This window comes from Pelophylax lessonae (assembly GCF_965119305.1).
Source record: "Pelophylax lessonae genome assembly, chromosome: 6".
NCBI lineage: Eukaryota > Metazoa > Chordata > Amphibia > Anura > Ranidae > Pelophylax > Pelophylax lessonae.
Genome location: NC_138773.1, coordinates 301,674,238 through 301,689,237, shown reverse-complemented (window position 1 = coordinate 301,689,237; position 15,000 = coordinate 301,674,238). Strand labels below are relative to the sequence as shown.

The 15,000-nt window shown below is 45.4% G+C and overlaps 1 protein-coding gene across 1 annotated transcript in view; it reads left to right on the top strand.

The window, feature by feature from the left end:
* Positions 1-15,000, top strand: part of LOC309558747 (rac GTPase-activating protein 1-like) — a gene marked incomplete at both ends in the record, with an annotated part of 142,255 nt that overhangs the window by 40,888 nt on the left and 86,367 nt on the right. Inside the window, one exon of the mRNA XM_082261794.1 lies at positions 10,035-10,115. Coding sequence (XP_082117920.1) covers positions 10,035-10,115 — 81 coding nt within the window. The remainder of the gene's footprint in view (positions 1-10,034; positions 10,116-15,000) is intronic.

Below are 15,000 nucleotides of genomic sequence, written 5' to 3'. Positions count from 1 at the left end.
AGTGGTCCACAAACCCCCACCCCGGTGGAGAGGGTATTGTGAAGAGAGGGTGCCTGGTGGTTCGGTATGGTGAGTAAACGTTCCCTTTTTTTCTTTCCTCGTTATGAGGCAGTATGAATTATGGGCCCCTCCATACATGGTCAGTATATATCTGACACTAAAAGTCCCCCTTGTAAATACAGTATGTGTTTGTGGGAAGTGGACTTGGTTTGAGAGCTAACACTCTACCCAGCAGACTGTAGCATTACAGCAGACATAGGAGGTATAATCCTACCTTATTTGTAGTGTATCTCCTGTAGATCAATAAATCGCCACTCAGCAGAGATGCAGGTGGATGTGCTGGGAAAAACGATTTCGGCGGTCCGCCGCCATTTTGCCGTAGACCAGGTGCATGCATGTCCTCAGGTCACGCCGGCCGCCATGTTTTTGGAGTCTAATGTCTCCTGTATGGGGGCGGCCATGTTTCATGAGCCCAGCTACCTCGTGGAGAGCTGGGAACGCCGGAAGGCGTACACAGGGGGCGGAGCCACGTCCTTCTACCCGGGAAAAAGCAACAGCTCCTTCCAGTCTGTAAGACAGACGCTGACTGCAGTTGGTTGGAAACTTCACTGCATCGGTTGGTGAGCCTTGGGGGTCCCTCTCTCTCTCTGTGGGATCGAGAAGCAGGTACTCTGAGGGGCGGTATTGCGCTAGGGGGAGACAAAAAAAAAAAAAAGAGGTATTTTTTTATTTAAAAAAAAAAAAAAAAAAAAAAGGTTTTTTGTGTTTTCTGGCAAAGGTGTCCTGAATTTACATGGACCCTGCCACTCATGTATCTCCTCCGGATCCCCTCGAGGGGTCTGCAGGATCCTCCAGCACCCCACTGACGATTGAATCATTGTCAGCTATTATGGAAACTTTTGTGTCCCGGGTGGAAGTGGCTTGTCAGGGACAGGGCGCAAGTAAGCGACCCCCGCCTAACCCCTTATTATCTGAAACCTCGGATTCAGACTCTGAGCCTATTTCTGCAGTTGCAGGTACTTCATCTGGGATTGGTGTCTCGTGTACTGTCTCTTCAGACAGTGAGGAGGATGTTTCGGCATCAGCCATAGCCAAAGAGGAAGCGTTGGTAAACGCACTCATTGTATCTGTTCAAGAAACCTTAAGATTACAGGGTATTCCGTCAGAAATAGCTGAAACTGAAATCCCCTTTGGGACTAAAAAACGCATCAAAGTGGCGAAGGTTTTTTCATTGCCCAAATGTTTTGGCAATCCAATCAAAGAAGAATGGAGTCTGCCAAAACGCACTTCTACTATTTCTAAACGCATTAACAGGCGTTATCCGTTTGAGGCATTAAGAAATGGACAGAACCACCTGTGGTGGATTCACCAATTGCTAGATTGAATAAAGCCACGGTTATTCCTCTAGAAGACGCTCCGTCTTTTAAAGATCCAGTGGATCGCAAGATAGAAGCTATGTCTCGCACCATGTTTACCTTGATTGGATCAGCTTTCAGACCAATAATTGCTATTGGTCTGGTTTCGCAGGCTGTAACTGTATGGACCAAGTGGTTACGCCGGGACTTAGAAGAGGTCCCTCAGGCGGTATCAGATTTGTTGGAACAAATGATACAGGGGTTACAGTTTGTGTGTGATGCGGCGTTAGACGCCACTCCATTATTGGCGCGAGCATCAGTCTCAGCAGTGGTTCTCAGGCGTACACTGTGGCTAAAAGGTTGGTTAGCCGACCAAGGTTCCAAAAAAGCATTGGCTAATATCCCCTTTTCAGGAGAACGTCTATTTGGAGCCAACTTAGATGAGATCATTAAGGATCTCACGGGTGGAAAGAGCACCTTTTTACCGCAAAATGTTAAAGGTAAAGGAACTCGTCAAAAACGAGGGCCTTCTTTTTCTGCTCACAAGAGGTTTTTTCGTCCCGCGGGTGAAAAAATTAAGTCCTCCAAAGCTCCTTCAGGAGGCTTCAGGGGACGTTGGTCGGGCAAGCAAAAGCCCGCCCCCTCCAGACCTGAAGATAAATCGTCCAAAGCCTGAAGGTGCGCCCCCACCCATAACTGGGGTGGGGGGACGTCTTCGCCGGTTCCCGGATCCATGGCTTTCCAGAATCCCGGACAAGTGGGTTTGCGAAGTCATAAGGTCAGGGTACAAGATCGAGTTTTGATCTCTCCCACCGGCGCGATTCTTCCCTTCCAATATTCGACTATCCCCGGATCGTTTAGAAGATCTGCGGAGAGCAGTCACGGATTTACTACAACAAGGAGTGGTAGTCCACGTTCCTTGGACAGAACGTTTTCAGGGGTTTTATTCAAACCTATTTACAATACCCAGGAAAGAGGGCAAAGTGCGTCCAATTCTGGACTTAAGGGCACTCAATTCTTTTGTCAACATAAGAAGATTCAGAATGGAGTCCATTCGCACAGTAGCAGCCTTCCTGCATCCAGGGGATGTCCTAGCGTCCATAGACATCTAGGACGCATATCTTCACATTCCCATTTTCGCAGGACATCAGCGGTTTCTACGCTTTTCCGTAGAAGAGAACCACTATCAGTTTGTGGCGTTACCTTTCGGTCTCGCCACGGCTCCTCGGGTCTTCACGAAGGTGTTGGCCCCAATGTTGGCACTACTGCGCCAAAGAGGCATATCGATTCTTGGTTACCTAGACGATCTTCTGCTTCATGCAGAGTCTCCTCAGACCTTGCTACAAAACATAGAAATTACTATGATTTCTTGACAGGAATTCGGGTGGCTGGTGAACCAGCAAAAGTCATTTCTGGTTCCCACCCAGAGGCTCGAATATCTGGGTCTAATTCTAGACACAGTCAGGACAAGAGTTTTTCTTCCGGTAGGGAAACTCCGAAAGATTCAATCAGCAGTCCAGTTGTTACTATCCAACAGCTGGTCTTCCCTTCGGACTTGCATGAGGGTTCTGGGGTTGATGGTGGCTTCCTTCGAAGCAGTCCCATTTGCCCAGTCCCATACCCGAATTCTTCAGCAAGAGATTCTTCTCAGATGGAATCGGAATCCGGAATCCCTGGACAATCAGATCCGATTGAGCAAACAGACCAGAGAGTCTCTGGTCTGGTGGCTTCGGTCTCCGATGCTCAGCCAGGGAAAGTCATTTCTGCCAATATATTGGACGATAGTGACCGCGGATGCCAGTCTATCCGGATGGGGAGGAATTCTCGGTCAGTTATCTGTCCAGGGACTTTGGTCCCCGGAAGTATCCAGGTTGCCGATAAATGTATTGGAACTGAGAGCGATCAGACTTTGTCTGATTCACTGGACCGAGCAGCTCCAGGGCAGCCCGGTTCGGATCCAGTTGGACAACGCCACGGCCGTGGCTTATGTCAATCACCAGGGGGGCACCAAGAGTGTCCGAGCGGCCAAAGAAGTGGCTTGCATTCTTTGCTGGGCGGAACGATTTGTTCCAGCTATCTCTGCGGTGTTCATTCCGGGGGTGGAAAATTGGCAGGCAGATTATCTCAGCCGTCAGACTCCGGATCAGGGGGAATGGTCCCTCCATCCAGAAGTTTTCCACCAGTTGTGCCTACGTTGGGGCACCCCGGATGTGGATCTGTTGGCATCACGATTCAACAGAAAAGTACAGAGATTCGTGGCTCGCTCCCGCGATCCTCTAGCAGAGACCGCAGACGCACTGGTCACCCGTGGGGGCAATACCAGCTAATGTATGCCTTCCCTCCTCTTGGGTTACTGCCAAGACTTCTTCGCAGGATAGAGGAGGAAGGAATTCCAGTAATCCTGGCAGCTCCGGACTGGCCTCGTCGAGCTTGATACGCCGACTTGGTCAGACTGGTGGCGGACGTCCCGTGGAGACTTCCTCTCAGGGAGGATCTACTGTCTCAGGGACCGATCTTCCATCCTGCTTTACGATCGCTGGTTTTAAACGGCCTGGTTATTGAGACCCAGGTGCTGAAGGACAAGGGATTGTCAGCTTCAGTTATTCCTACTCTAGTTAAAACAAGGAAAGCGACTTCCAGAAAGATTATCATCGTACATGGAAGTCTTATATTGTGTGGTGTGAATCCCTTGGGTTCCATCTACATCTTTATTCGGTAGTCCGAATATTGGCTTTTCTGCAACAGGGAGTTGAGCAGAAGCTGGCCTTGAGTGTTATCAAGGGTCTGGTTTCAGCATTTGCTATCTTCTTTCAGAAGCCTTTGTCTACTCATTCCTTGGTGCGGAATTTCATCCAGGGGGTGCGACACCTGGCTCTGCCAGTGCACGCGCCGTTACCATCCTGGGATCTTAATTTGGTGCTGTCGGTTCTTCGGACACCTCCCTTTGAAAATATCAGGGAGATTTCCTTGCTTACTTTATCCCAGAAGGTGGTCTTCTTGGTGGCTATCACTTCTGCACGCAGGGTGTCAGAACTGGCTGCATTATCCTGTTGTTCCCCAGATCTGGTGGTTCATAGGGATAAGGTTGTTCTTCATCCGAATCCATCCTTTCTTCCTAAGGTGGTTTCAAAGTTTCATTGAATGAGGACAGTGTATTGTCCTTCCTATGTCCTTAGCCCAATCATCCTCGAGAATTGCGTTGCATTCCTTGGATGTAGTTCGGGCGATCAGGATATATTTGAATACTACGGATTCAATTTGTAAGACGGATTCACTGTTTGTGATCACGGATGGCCCTAAGTAGGGGTTGCCTGTTCTGCTGCGACCATCTTTAGATGGATCAGACAGACGGTGGTATAGGCTTATTTTATCTAAGGGTCGAGATCCCCCGTTCCCTTTTAAGGCGCATTCTACTCGGGCGCTTAGAGTTTCCTGGACCTTCCGCCATCAGGCGTCAGTGGTTCAGGTTTTCAAGGCGACTGTTTAGTCGTTGGTTCATACCTTTACAATATTGTATAAGGTTCATGTGATGGCATCGTCAGATGCCTCTTCTGGCCGCAAGGTTCCTGCAGGCCACTGTCTGAGGAGACTGTTGGTCTACCTCGAGGATTTGTGGGGTAGGTCTCATCTGTTTACTCGATGAGTCCTTTGATACTTCTGGTTGGCTCCGGTTGGGCCTTCTAGATTGGATTTTGATTTCTGTCAATCCCACCCCTCATTTGTGGCACTGCTTCTGGATGTCCCAGCTCTTGAGAATCAAGAAGACTACGTCTGTCAATGAGCGATAGAGAAAAATGGATTTTTGTAAGATCTTACCGTAAAATCCTTTTCTCTTAAGCTCATTGACAGACGTAGTACCCGCCCCTCTATCATTGAGTTGGGTTGGGTTAAATTCTCTGTTACTGCTTTAGAACAGAACTGATTCCCTGTAGCAGAGAGAGGGAGGATATACCCTCAGGGACTGCCCCTAAGGTGGAGCCAGAACGTTTTGTCTTTCTGCCTAGTCCTACTCCTGCGGAGACAACATAACCCAGCTCTTGAGAATCAAGAAGACTACGTCTGTCAATGAGCTTAAGAGAAAAGGATTTTACGGTAAGATCTTACAAAAATCAATTTTTTCCACCCCTCTCTGTCCTTCTGCCAGGGGTGCCATTAGAAATCATGGAGCCTCCTAAAACCGACCTGGCAGGGACACCTCCTCCTTCTTCATCCAGCGGAGAAGTATAAGGTGGTGACACTGCACGCCAGTGGAGAAAAACTGGTGCTGACAGTGGTAGGAGCCTAACCACTTCATGCCGCACCTCCCGGCTCTTTAAGAGGTTTAAGATGCCGGGAGGCGAGGTGTGGCTTAAGATGATGTAACTGCCATAATTGGCTGTCACAGTGGTCACGTGATCTGAAAACATGCATGCAGTGATCGGGAGCTTTTGGTTAGATGCCAGTCACTATGCAGGAGCAGGGCGCACGCTCTTGGCACAGTGATATGGATCGCAAATATGCGTACTCTCTGCGCCAAGGCCCAGATGCCTAGAGGCCGCATATTTGCGTGCAGCCGGCATCAAGGGTTTCAAATTTGTGATTATGTAAAGAGTGCAATGATCAGAAGTATGTAGTGTACAGAATGCAGGTGCCAGGTGTATGTAATGCATGGAGTTCAGGTGTTGGTAACACAGAGTGCAGGGGACAGGAGTAAGTGATGTACAGCATGGGGGGGTCAGGAGTAAAAAATAACATACAGCAAACAGAATGCAGGGGTCAGGTGTATGTAATGAACAGGGGTAAGAGTTTAGGAGTGAGTAATGCAGGGGACGTGGGTGAGTAATGCAGAGAGTGCAGGGGATGGGGTGAGTAATGCAGAGAGTGCAGGGGACGAGGGGTGAGTAATGCAGAGAGTGCAGGGGATGGGGGTGAGTAATGCAGAGAGTGCAGGGGATGGGGGTGAGTAATGCAGAGAGTGCAGGGGACGAGGGGTGAGTAATGCAGAGAGTGCAGGGGATGGGGGTGAGTAATGCAGAGAGTGCAGGGGACGAGGGGTGAGTAATGCAGAGAATGCAGGGGACGAGGGGTGAGTAATGCAGAGAATGCAGGGGACGAGGGGTGAGTAATGCAGAGAATGCAGGGGAAGAGGGGTGAGAATAATGCAGAGAGTGCACGGGATGGGGTTGAGTAATGCAGAGACTGCAGGGGACGGGGGGAGTAATGCAGAGACTTCAGGGGAGGGGAAGTAATGCACAGAATGCAGGGGAGGGGGGGGGGAGTAATGCACAGAGTGCAGGGGAGGGGGGGGGGGAGTAATACAGAGATCACAGGGGACGGGGGTGAGTAATGCATCAGGCATCGGGAGTGAAAATAACATACAGCCCAGCAAACAGGATGCAAGTTGTAGTGAAGAGTTCAGGAGTGGGTAATGCACAAAATGTACAGTCATCTGCTAGGCTTTAAAGGATGCAGACTTACAGTATAATTCTGCCACTTTCATAACACCCCCCCCCCCCCCAATCATAAATAAGTAATTGTAATGCCTCTGATATTCCTGTCCTTTAAACAGGGTAACCCTAAGCTGACGCCTATGTGTAGAAGCAACACAAATCATGTTATTGACTTGTTACCAATTAACTACTGCTGTCAATTTCAAAGTGACCCTTGTTTTTTCTTAAAATGGTAAATTTTCTCAGTTTTAAGCATTTGATAACTTTTCTATTGTGAATAAAATGATGGGTTTATGAGATTTGCAAATCATTGCATTTTGTTTTAATGTTGATTTGACAGTGTTCCAACTGTTTTGAAATTGGGATTGTAAATTAATTCTGAGAGAATGGAGCAAAACTGAATGTTCTCAGGCTACATACTTTGCACTTCAAATGTAATTATGGAATGTTCAAATATGGAAAATACCTCATTATGGCCACTAGATGAAGCTGAAGAGCAATTTTTATTTTTTAATATGATAGCGCCATCTAGTGGCCATAATGCAAAGTTTCCCCAAATCACACATTCTCAATCGGCAAGGAAAGAATCCTGAGAATATGGACAAACAGCGCTGCATTTTTTTTTCTCTTAAATCCACCCCAAAATTTGAACTCCCAAGTTGTCCCTGTCATGAAAAAGTAATTACTTATCGCTTCCACTGCCTGATCTACTAAATACTTCCCTGATGATAAATAGCTGACTTAAGCCTTCTGTTCTTTAGTCTGTGCTCAGTGGTTCTTTCCACCAACCCCTACTTTACTACAGGACAGTATAATGTTGTAGGAGTTTCCAGTAGTAGGCTGCGTACTAACGATCAGATTACCGTACGATCGCTTAGAAAGTGGTATATTTTTTCAGATTTTCTGATCGTGCGTACTAGGCTTTAGAGCATGGGTGTCCAACCTGCGGCCCCCCCAGCTGTTGCCTAACTTCAAGTCCATTAGGCGTTGCAAGGCTGACAGTTGCAAACATGACTCCCAATGGCAGAGGCATGATGGGGCTTGTAGTTCTGTAACAGATGGAGGGTCGCAGGTTGGACACTCATGCTTTAAAGGTTGGCCGGAGGAACCAAAAAGCACAGACAGAACCAGGAGACTGACACAGATTCTGAAATCTATACTGAATTCTGTTGTAGAGTGTGATCACTGGGTGCAGCGGAGTCCATTCAGATCAGACATTGTGGAGTAAACAGGAACTGGCTTCTTTATTGGAACATAACACAGAAAGCAAAGATGTCACCTCATTGTAATAAGAACAACAGACAGGAAGAGATAACCAACAAGTTCAGTACAGTGTACAGGAAATTACAACACATCATAGAAATGCATAGCATATCACTGAGCATTAGCGACACCTAGTGTCCTATTTGTGAACTGCAGTTAATCTGTAATAGGCTAAGCTTTAAAGTTGTATCTCCAACAAATTCTGCATCATTACTAGGAGCAGGGCTTTTTTTCTCAGAGAAAAGGTGCAGGAACTCCCCTTTCTAAGTTACTTTGTGTATCCGCCCCCTACCCACCTTCGAGCACTAACCCTTGGTTCCACCTCTGAGCACCGACACTTGCATCCACCCCCTACCCAGCTTCCGGTACAGCCCCTTTTAGAGAATATAGAGCCAAGTATAATTTTGTAGTGGAATGTATAGAATTTGGTTATGATAACAAGAAAAGCAATAAAATTGATATACCTCCCCCCCCCCCAACAGCAATAGACACCCAGCAGCAGCAAAAGATCTCCCAGCAGCCAGCATCAATAGACTCTCTAGCAGCCAGCAACAGTAGATCCCTTCCAGCAACAATTAACCCACAGTATCAAAAGATCCTCCACCAGCAACAATAGATTGCCATCCAAAAATAGATCCCCTCCAGCATCAGTAGACCCTCCAGCACCCCTTGCCATGGCATACATTCAGTGCTAGAGGTGCCGGAACTGCGTTCCCCGCGTTCCCGCTGAAAAAAAGCCCTGACTAGGAGCCAATCTAGCTGTTCTGTAAGACTCCTGAGCTGAAAGGTGTCGTGAACAGAGGTTAAACCTTATCAGCATGCTTCTACTCCTGCGGGAGAATGAGAGCCGGTTCACACTGCCGCGACCATAAGTCGCCCCATGTCTGAGTGACTTTTTACGGCGACTTTACCGCGACTTTACCACAACTTCAGCGCGACTTGTGAATTATTTTGCGCGACTTATATGACAGATGACTTTGTATTTGGCCAATCAGAATATGATGTGTTGTGACCTAATTCCCCTTTTCTGTTTTTTTTTTTTTTTACTCATTTCCTCATTGCCCACCAGTGCCACGTTTTGGTGTCCACCAGTGCCACGTATGTGTCCACCAGTGCCACTGCCCACCAGTGCCACGTATCCTTATCCGCCAGTGCCACTGCTCACCAGTGCCACATATGTGTCCACCAGTGTCACTGCCCACCAGTGCCACGAATCAGTGTCCACCAGTGCCACGTATCAGTGCCACGAATCAGTGTCCACCAGTGCCACGTATCAGTGCCACGAGTCAGTGTCCACCAGTGCCACTTATCTGTGTCCACCAGTGCCACTCACACAGACCAAGCAGAGATAATGGAATATATATATACCATTATTTATATATATATATAATAGTGTGTGTGTATGTATATGTGTGTATATATATATATATATATATATATATATATATATATAACCATATAGGCATGGCTGCAATGTGGGGAATGATGCTGGCTATTCTCTTTCTTCTTCCTGGAAAGTCTGATAACAAGTCGCTTCAATTAAGATAAGGATCCGACTTGGAGGCGACTCCCATTGAAGTCTATTGACACAAGTCATCTCAAAGTAGTACAGGACCCTTTTCTGAAGTCGGAGCGACTTCAGTAGTGCCAATTAAGACGGCACTGATTGATCAACATTGCTTTTGTTATGTCAAGCGACCTGGGGCTACACAAGTCGCCTCGCAAGTCGTGCTAGTGTGAATGGGCTCTGAGGGTATTTTATGAAGTTCATATTTTAGTTTTTTTTTTTTTTTATTTCGTTTTCAAAACAAATATAGTTAAAATGTATTGCTGCCCTTTACAATTCAGACTTTTATAAGTCAGGACAGCCAATCCCTTGTATTCTGTGCTCCGCTCTACAGAAATGTAGGTGTAGTATATACAGTATATTTATAGAGATGTTGCTGATTTTCCTAATACCTTTCTTTTCTTTTATCTCCCTTTACAGCGCTCCTCGCTAACTCATCTGGTCGCTCCCTTTGCAAAAAAGTCCCGGTCAAGTTTAAATACAGCCATGGTGAACAATAATGTAAGTAAGGGCATCGGCAGGGTTAGCTGGGGCTGTGAATTTCATCACTCATTTGCCCACCAGTAATGCTGGCCATACACTTTCAAACTATTTTTCTGCTAATCTGTCATTTGGTCCGATCGTTCATTTTTCATCCAGTTAATGGGCACAAATAGAAAATCTTATATAATTTTTTTTTATTTTTATTTTTTATATAGAGCAAGGGAGGCAGCGGTGGCAGGTGGTCCAAAAGGGGCACAGGGGTGCTGCCCCCCCCCCCCCCTCAAAGTTAGTTTGCGAAATAAGAAAGCTAATCATAGAACAATCTAATTCTAAATAAATTATAATAGGACTAACATTTTTACATCTTAAAATTAAAAAAATTTAGTCCTATTATTTATTTAAAAATAAATCGTTCTTTGTGTGCACTGTGTGGGGCGCTGGACTAATGGGTGTCTATTAGGATTGTCAATTTTTGACAAGCATGTGGTTAGATCCTGAGGCTCTAATTGGCTTGTTTTTAGGTTGTCCTCCCCCCTATTTGAACTTATGGGACCCAGGCCCGGTACAGGAGGGCCAGCAGTACTGCCTTATTAGCTGCCCTGAAGGGAGGGTTATAACCTCTGTAGTGGTTCTTCTTCTCCTCTTCCTCTTTTTTTGGCAGTGCCCTCTGCTTACCCAGTTCTGGACGGGGGTGGGTAAAGTAATCAAACAACTGACATCTATTGACCTTGGTGTGGGCCCCCTGGGATATCTTCTACACTTTTTGAATCAAATTTCTTCATCAGTTTAGTCCAAAATGTATTCTGCTATATATTTTTTTGGTAAAAGAAATCCCAATAAGCGTATATTGATTTCTTTACTTGAACGTTATAGCATGATGGACTAATCTTACCAGAAGGTCTCCTACCCTGTATAGATGACGGGTAACTTTATATCTGACTGTGGTATGGTAGTCTGCTTGCTGTTCCATGTTTTATATCCTTCCAGATCAATTTTCTTTTGTCTTCCCACACAAAGCTCACTTCACTAAACTCTAATAATCCTTTGCCATAACAATCGTTATTTTCAGCGATGAGAGCCGAAAATAATCATTGTGGCGAATAACTCCTCCGTTATACCCTCCCTCTAATAATGTAATAACACCTCCATGCATGGGCAAAGTACTGGCAAATATACAATTATTAAATGTGGGTGTAAAGTTTTGATCCCGTTAAACATTTAAAAAAAAATATAATGTGTTATTAAATAATCATCCGTAATCTTTTCACAGCCAGGCTCAGACTGGGAGAAAAGGAGTCGGCACTCCTTCGCTAATCAGGTTTATTAGATAGCACAGTGCAGTCGGTCTAACACTGTACATCCTTACAGGAGAAGATTGCTTTTTAAATGTGCTGTTTAATTCACTTGGCACGACGCCACTATGATGAAAGCAGAACAATGATTAGCGTATTAACCCCTTTGCACCTAAGGGTCCTTTCACACGGCCGCTCCGTGTGTCCGCAAATCATCCAATCCGTTTGCGGATGATTTGCGGACATAATGTAAGTGAATGGCACTGCAGGTGTCAGCGGAATACCATCCACTGACACCCGATTTTCCTCCTGTCAGTTCTGTTCCGTTTTTACGAATGGAACAGAACCCCATTTTTCCTTCCGTGTAAAAAACGGAAAGGAAGGAAAATCGGATGTCAGCGGTGTCATCCGCTGACATCCGCAATGCCATAGACTTACATTATGTCCGCATATCATCCGCAAACGGATGGGATGATATGCGGGCACACGGAGCGGATGACAGAAATGTCATCCGCTCCGTGAAAAAAAAAAAAAAAAAAGTCCCGCAGCGGACCTTTCACACGGAGCGGCCGTGTGAAAGGAGCCTAAGGGTAAAACAAATCTTAATGCCTAAGCACAATTTTGCAACTTTGACATGTGTTAGTAAAAACGACGTACACACCATCACAACCACTTTGTGCATCCAGTTGGATTAAACCTTGTTTTTTTTTTTTTTTTTTTTTTTTTTTTATTATTTTTTGGGGGGGGCTTTCATTTGTTGGCAAATGGTAATGGATATCTCCTGATTTTTTTTTCTTTTTTTTCTAAGGCACACTGGCCCAAAATAGTAAAAAAAAAACAAAAACATTTTTTAACCACTTAAGCCCCGGAAGATTTTACCCCCTTCCTGACCAGGGGGTATTTTGCGATTCGGCACTGCGTGACTTTAACAGACAATTGTGCGGTCGTGCGATGCTGTACCAAAACTAATTTGACATCCTTTTTTTCCCCACAAACAGAGCTTTCTTTTGGTGGTATTTGATCTCCTGTGCGATATTTTTTTTTTTTTTTTTATCATGCGCTATAAACAAAAAAAGAGCGTCAATTTTGCAAAAATAACAATATTTTCCACTTTTTTTTTTATATGAAATTCCCCCCCAAAAAAATGTAAAAATCAAAATTTTTTTAACATTTTCGGCCAATGTGTTTTACGCTACATATGTTTGGTAAAAAAAAATCGCAAAAAGTGTATTTTGATTGGTTTACGCAAATGTTATCGCGTTTACTAACAGCGGACAGATAGGACCCTTGACTGACATTTTTGACACTTTTGGGGGTACCAGTGACATTACTACAGTAATCAGTGCTATACATATGCACTGTTACTGTAAAAGGACACTGGCAGTGAAGGGGTTAACTTTTTTTGAGAGGGAGGGGTTATGTGTGTCCCAAGGAGCGTGTTTCTAACTGTGATTGGCTGTGGCTTGAGGTGTAGGAACAGTGATCAACGGTCCTACATAGTAGAACCTTATGATCGCTATTCTTACACAGGGGAGAATGACAGGCGGCTTGTTTACATTATATATGTAAACACAGCCGCTAAACAAATCTAAATTTGTTTTGAATCACTCCAAAGATAATTTTGTTATTTTGGAATTATTTATGAACTGTTATTTTTCATATATACTTCACTTATGAGGCCCCGTTCACATACGAGCGACGCTACTTCCAGGGGCAACCTCCGAGGTCGCGGTGCGAGCAGAGCGCCGCGACCTCGGAGCGGCCGGCACGGACTTCATAACATTGAAGTCAATGCAGGTCGCCCCAAAGAAGCTTTGGACCCTTTTTCTAAGTCGGAGCGACTTGTGTCGCTCCTATTAGAACGGGTCCGCAGCTTACCTATGGAAGGCGACCTGTGAGGCGACCAGGTCGCCTCACAGGTCGCCTTAGTGTGAACGGGGACTTAAGAGTCAATTTATATGTTAACTATTTAGTTGAGCATTATAGTTACTTTTTCTTGTTTAGCGCACCAATCATCTTTTACATATTTCACTAGGCACAGTTTCTTGGTTGCAGCTTTACTAAATTCACATATTATCAGCGCACTTTCATTCAATTTCTGAATATAGACATGTATAGTAAATGTTAGGGCTGTAATGCTAAAGTACATTAACATCTATAGCTGTGAGTGTGACCCGTCCGCTCGCTGTGCGCCTTCTTCTGTCGATTTAGAATTCTCAGTCTCCGGCAGAACCTTGGCGGTTTCTCACTTGCACAGTACAGTCATTTTGGAGAGTCTGGATTTTTGTCACCCGTCCAGCCAAAGCGATGTATGTGCTGCAGTCCGGCATCCACTGACTGCTAAAATTCCTACTGACTAATCCGTGATATACATCTCCGCGCAATTTACTACCTACGTGCCCCCAAATCTCCGCTCCTTTCCTCTGCTGAAGGGTGAGATTGCCACCTACTGGACATAAACTGCACCCCACTATAGTTACACTGGGTTTTGTTAAAAGGGAAGTAAAGTCGGAATTTTAAATCGCTTTTTTCATGCTATATAATATGGTAAAGTAATTCCAATCATTGCCCAGTGTAAAGGATGTAAAAACGCTTGTTACTTACTGTTTTTTTATCTTTTTTTAACCACTTCTGGACCGGAAGATTTTCCCCCTTAATGACCAGGCCATTTTTTGCAATTTGGCACTGCTTTATTTTAACTGACAATTGCGCGGGTGTGCGATGCTATACCCAAATAAAATTGCTGTCATTTTTTTCCCCCACAAATCATTTTCTTTTGGTGGTATTTGATCACATCTGAGATTTTTATTTTTTGCACTATAAACAAAATAAGAACAACAATTCTGAAAAAATATTTATATTTTTTTACTTTCTGCTATATACCATTCCCAATAAAAAATTCTCTCTCTCTCTCTCTCTCTCTCTCGCTCGCTCTCCTCTCGCGCTCGCTCTCGCTCTCCTCTCGCGCTCGCTCTCGCGCTCGCTCTCTCTCTCTCTCTCTCTCCTCTCGCGCTCGCTCTCTCTCTCTCTCTCCTCTCGCGCTCGCTCTCTCTCCTCTCTCCTCTTGCGCTCTCTCTCTCTCTCTCTCCCTCTTTCCCCCTCTCTCCCTCTTTCCCCCTCTCTCCCTCTTTCCCTCTCTCTCTCTTTCCCTCTCTCTCTCTTTCCCTCTCTCTCTCTCTCTTTCCCTCTCTCTTTCCCTCTCTCTCTCTCTCTTTCCCTCTCTCTTTCCCTCTCTCTCTCTCTCTCTTTCCCTCTCTCTCTCTCTCTCTCTCTCTCTCTCTCTCTTTCCCTCTCTCTCTCTCTCTCTCTCTCTCTCTTTCCCTCTCTCTCTCTCTCTCTCTCTTTCCCTCTCTCTCTCTCTCTCTCTCTCTCTTTCCCTCTCTCTCTCTCTCTCTCTCTCTCTTTCCCTCTCTCTTTCCCTCTCTCTCTCTCTTTCTTTCTCTCTCTTTCTCTCTCTCTTTCCTCTCTCTTTCCCTCTCTCTCTCTCTCTTTCCCTCTCTCTTTCCCTCTCTCTCTCTCTCTTTCCCTCTCTCTTTCCCTCTCTCTCTCTCTCTTTCCCTCTCTCTTTCCCTCTCTCTTTCCCTCTCTCTTCCCTCTCTCTCTCTCTCTCT